The following is a 4,599-nucleotide window of genomic DNA, read 5'->3' as shown; positions in this document are numbered from 1 at the left end:
CATGCAAAGGAGCACTCGCCTAAGCTACTCACTGTTGATCGGCTTGCTGATCAGCCAGTACAGCGCGAGCAGGCCGTACTGGAAGTTCTCATCGACGAAGGCGCGGCGCAGCCAGTTGACGCCGCGCGGCTTGCCGAGCGACTTGAGCACGACGATCGCGTACGAGAGCAGCGCGCCGACGTACACCATCCGGTAGGCGCGGACCGGCGTGCGGAACAGAAGCGTCTGGAGCATCACGTAGGCTGTGGGTTAGCTTTAGGTCACGCGGTTTTCAGCTGCGCAGGAGGGAGGTGGCTGGGGTGGTTGGGAGGCCCCTGGCTAGCTAGACTGGGCTCGACCAGCTGCGGACGATCGACCTCGGTGCTTAGGTGAGAGTCGCAAGACGGAGCATTTGCACGCCAGCACCGCAGCAAAAGCCCAGCCAGCCATCTACCATCCACCGTGCAGCTTTGCCGTCGCAGTTGCTGCCAGCCCCCGCCGAGGTCCTTCCATCCATCCGCTCCAACTGTTCCCACTTGCCGGACCTTGGAGCTCGTCGAGCCCACTCTGCCGATGCCAGCTTTCCATTGGCTCAGTAGCTACTCACCAGAGTTGACGAGGACGATGGCATGGCCAAATGCCCAGAGGTAGTGAGGGTCGACGATCATGGTGAGGATGTGAGCGAGGGTTGGTCGTCTGTACTTCTAGGCTTGTAGCTTGGAGTGTGGGTGGATGTGTGTGGTGTCGTGTAGTGATCGGCGCGTGCGGATAGCGGTGCGGTGATCGGTGGTCGGTTGTCACGCTGCGCTGTTCGCAATCAGTTCGAGAGCGAGTGCGGCGAGATTCCAAAGGAGGAGGTGGAAAGAGGGTAGTAGAGTGGATGTGTCCGCCTGTGTGGAGAAGACGGAGTGTAGAGTGTGGGTGGATGGATGGGATTAAAAGTCGAGTGACTGACAAAGGGGGAGAGGGAGGGATGATGAGATGATGATGAAAGTGGAGAGCGCGCAGCAGGCAGGCAGAGGGACAGAGGGGCTGACGATGCGAGCTAAGTGCCAGTGACGTAGGAAACGAGAGTGCCCTAATGATTTTCCATTTGCTTCCGCATACCGCATTAGTGGGACCTCGCCAGATACAGAGAGAGCTTCACCTGGCACCGTAGACGGAGGAGGCTACTTTCGGCAACGGAGCTGCCTCGCTGGGTGATGGCCAGCATGCCCCACGACTTCTTCGTGGCTATCGACATCCAGACTCGTAAGAACATCGGGACCGAGCACCATGCACAGACGCCATCGTCTCATTGACACGTAAACATGACACGTAGCAAGTGTCTCTAGGCTATGATACATACAACTCTGCTCTAACCTTCTGCGTGTGCTCCGTGTGCGTCGCTGGGTGACACCGAGTGACAGAAGCTGTCTCTGTGCTTCACCACAGGCGGGCTAAGCGCAACGAGCTTCGGGTCCTCAGACTGTGTCTTGCTGGACATCGGTCCAATGCTCGCAGCCTTCACAGGTGCTCTAGTCCGGCACCCTACGACACCTTACTGCCTCTTCTGCGCCGGACTCGGGCTCGGCGGCTCGCCATCCTGCATCAGATCCGAAATCGCTGTCTCGAGGTTATCGATACGAGCCGACATCTCCGTCACTGGGGTGTCAGCTCTTGTTTTGAGGAGTCGAGATAGCTGGCTTCTCCCGTTCGCCTCTGCCCTCCCTTCTCGCTTTCCTTAGCTCCTCGAAGCTTGCGAGTTGGGGGAGAATGACAGAAAGGTTTATGTATACTCACTCCGCGCCCTGTTGTCAGCTAAAGTCGCCTGAAGCACAGAGCTTTAGACTCACAGCACCTGCTCGCTCATGTCATCGAACCGCGTCTCGAGCGTGTTCAGTAACGTGTCGACCTGGCATTAGCTATACGCGAGGATGTTCATAGCTTGCAGGCGAGAACTCACGAAACCGCACAACTCGCCCGGCGTCGCGACATTCTTCGCGTTCAGCGTCGTCGAGCTCGTCTCGGCGCGCGTGTCGGGGGACAAGGCCAGGCCCGCCGTGCTCGGCGCGGAGCCGGTGTCGTCCTTCTTCGATCCTGTCGAGCCTGTCGTTCCTGTGGACGCTGAGAGGGTCTGCGGCTGTGAATCGGTCATTGCGATGAGGATATGTGCAGGAGAGGGAAGGAAGATGAGGGTGAAGAGCACGAGTGGAGGCCACGATTGTTGACACGACGGTGGCGATGTCACGTGATGCTCGAGAGCGGGTGGCAGATGAGCTGTGCGCGACGAACTGCCGAGTTGTACTGATCGCAGCGCGGAGATGGAGGGAGGTGGTGCAGCGCAGAGCAGGGGTTTTGCATGTTCTGAATGATACGTGAGACACGAAATGTACGCTGCACGCCGCTTGCACAGCGGCGCCGCTCCACTCCGCTTGCTCGAAACAAGGCAAGCTTTGACACCGCCATGTCCGCTGGCAGCCCCGCACTGCCTCGTGCGTGGCCGCCCTCGAAAAGCAATGAACCCCTGCGTCATGATATCCAGCACCTTGCACAGCCTACTGCAATGCTTCATAAGAACCCAAAGTTAAAGCCAATGCATAAACGCGTAGCCTTTGAAAGACCATCTATGGACTGGAATGTATGTTAAAACGAAGAAAGTGTAAAGCCCTAATGACGAAAAAAGGAGAGGAAAGGAGGAGGTCGGGAGGGTAGAAATATAGGAGCTGTTAGTATGTAGTAAGGGTGTATCGCGGCCGGGATATCGGATACGTGGTGTAGGGGGTAGTGTTCTATGTACGCCGGTGTCTGGGCGTCTATAATGTCCTCAAGATCGAGTTTAGATGAGCATGAGCAAGCTGGCGGCGACGGCGCCAACAGCAGCAAGGAGGCGGGGAGTGTTGGAACCGGCCGACGAGTTGGCAATGACCGTAGCCGTGTGCTCAGACACAACCGTCTTCGTCTCCGTCACCCTCGTAACAACACCGAGGTTGTTGACAGCCCCAGTGCTGGAGGAAACAGCGGGCGCGTTCGTAGTTCCCGTGATGAGGAACATACTAGACCCAAGCTCCTGGTTGGCCGTCATGATCGACCTCGTGCTAGTCGTGGCGGGAGCAGCCGAGGACTGGGTGTTTGTGCCCGACGTGGCCGTCGTCGTGTCGGCGGGCGAGGAAGAGGAGACACCCCGGGACGAGGAGGAGGGATACACGATGCGCGTCGTGTCCGCCGTCAAGCTCGAGGCGGTGCGCGTGCTCGTCTCCGCGGACGCGGTGACGATCGAGGTCACGTCGGTCGTCTGGGGGCCCGCGGTGGAGACGGCGCCAGAGGACGAGGGCGTCACGGCGATAGAACCCGAGCGCGACGGCGTGTCGGAGGGAACAGCGGAGCGCGACGTAGCCGAAGAGGGGAGGACGCCGCTGTCCGTGGCCGAGGTGACGGGAAGCTTGCCAGAATCGGAGGCAGAGCTGGTAGGACGGACATTCGAGGCGGAGTTCGAAGGCGTGTTCGACGCCGTGCCCGAGGGCGTGTTCGATGCCGTGCCCGAAGGCGAGTTCGAAGGAGTGTTCGAAGGCGTCTGGGCGGCCCAGGACGAGCTCGAGGGCTGGCCGGGGAGAATGTGCGAAGGGCGCTCGCTGGACGTAGGTCCAGCCGAGGGCTCGTCTGAGGGCACGCGCGAAGGCGTCTGAGACTGCGACCCCTCGTTCTGCGAGGAACCGGGCAGAGGTCGGCCAATCGACACCTGCGTCGTGGGCTCGTCCGAGGCCGTCGGAACGTCAGAGGTAGTCACGTCCGAGGTAGGCACGGGTCGCGCCGAGGACGGCGTGCCCTGCGACGTGGGGGTGGGGATAGGACGAGTGTCGCTCGTCTCCTCTCCAATCCACCAGGGCGTGTGCGACGAGGTCGACGAGGGCTGCTGTTGAGTGCTCTGCTCCTGCTGCGAAGTCACGGGCGCCTGAGATGTCTCGGAGGTAGGCTCGGGGCGTGTCGAAGTCCTCGTCCACGGCCACGGGAAGAGAGGCGTGCGGCTTGTGCTCGTCTCGGGCTCGGGCTGCGTGGTCGGCTCGGGCTGAGTCGACGTGCGCGTCCACGGCCACGGGAAGAGCGGGGTGCGGCTCGTGCTCGTCGTCTCCGGCTCCGGCTGGGTAGTGGGCTGAGGCTGGGTAGTCGGCTCCGGCTGGGTCGACGTGCGCGTCCAAGGCCACGGGAAGAGTGGAGTGCGGCTCGTGCTGGTAGTCTCGGGCTGGGGCTCGGAGGTCGGCTGAGGCTGCGTTGTCGGCTCGGGCTGAGAAGTTGGCTCAGGCTGAGTGGTCGGCTCGGGCTGCGTCGAAGTCCGGGTCCAAGGCCAAGGGAAGAGAGGCGTGCGGCTCGTGCTTGTGCTCGTCTGCACCTCCGAGGTGGGCTCTGGACGCAGGCTCGTCCGCGTCCAGGGCCAAGGGAAGAGCGGTCGGCGGCTGGAAGGAAGAGCGGTCGGCGGCTGGAAGAGGAAGAGGGCGCGGGAGGCGCCTCGGTAGACGACGGCTCGTTCCACGCCTGCTCCGTCGAAGACGAGGAAGGAGGAGGCTGCACCGTGGTAGAAGGGCGGGGCGGCTCCTGGCTCGAAGTAACCGGCTCCGGGATCAGGACGGACGTTGTGGGTTTCGG

The 4,599-nt window shown here is 61.5% G+C and overlaps 1 protein-coding gene across 1 annotated transcript; it reads right to left on the bottom strand.

The window, feature by feature from the left end:
* Positions 1 to 24: 24 nt before the first annotated feature.
* On the bottom strand, positions 25 to 647 carry A1Q1_07210 (endoplasmic reticulum protein; the record flags this gene model as incomplete). Its single annotated transcript, XM_014327446.1, has 2 exons — positions 25 to 242; positions 587 to 647. 2 exons carry the CDS (start codon positions 645 to 647, stop codon positions 25 to 27), a joined length of 279 nt encoding a protein of 92 aa, XP_014182921.1.
* Positions 648 to 4,599: the final 3,952 nt, after the last annotated feature.

Source organism: Trichosporon asahii, assembly GCF_000293215.1.
Source record: "Trichosporon asahii var. asahii CBS 2479 unplaced genomic scaffold scaffold00009, whole genome shotgun sequence".
Taxonomy (NCBI): domain Eukaryota; kingdom Fungi; phylum Basidiomycota; class Tremellomycetes; order Trichosporonales; family Trichosporonaceae; genus Trichosporon; species Trichosporon asahii.
Note: the sequence above shows the minus strand (reverse complement) of the source record. Positions and strands in the feature narration are given on the sequence as shown.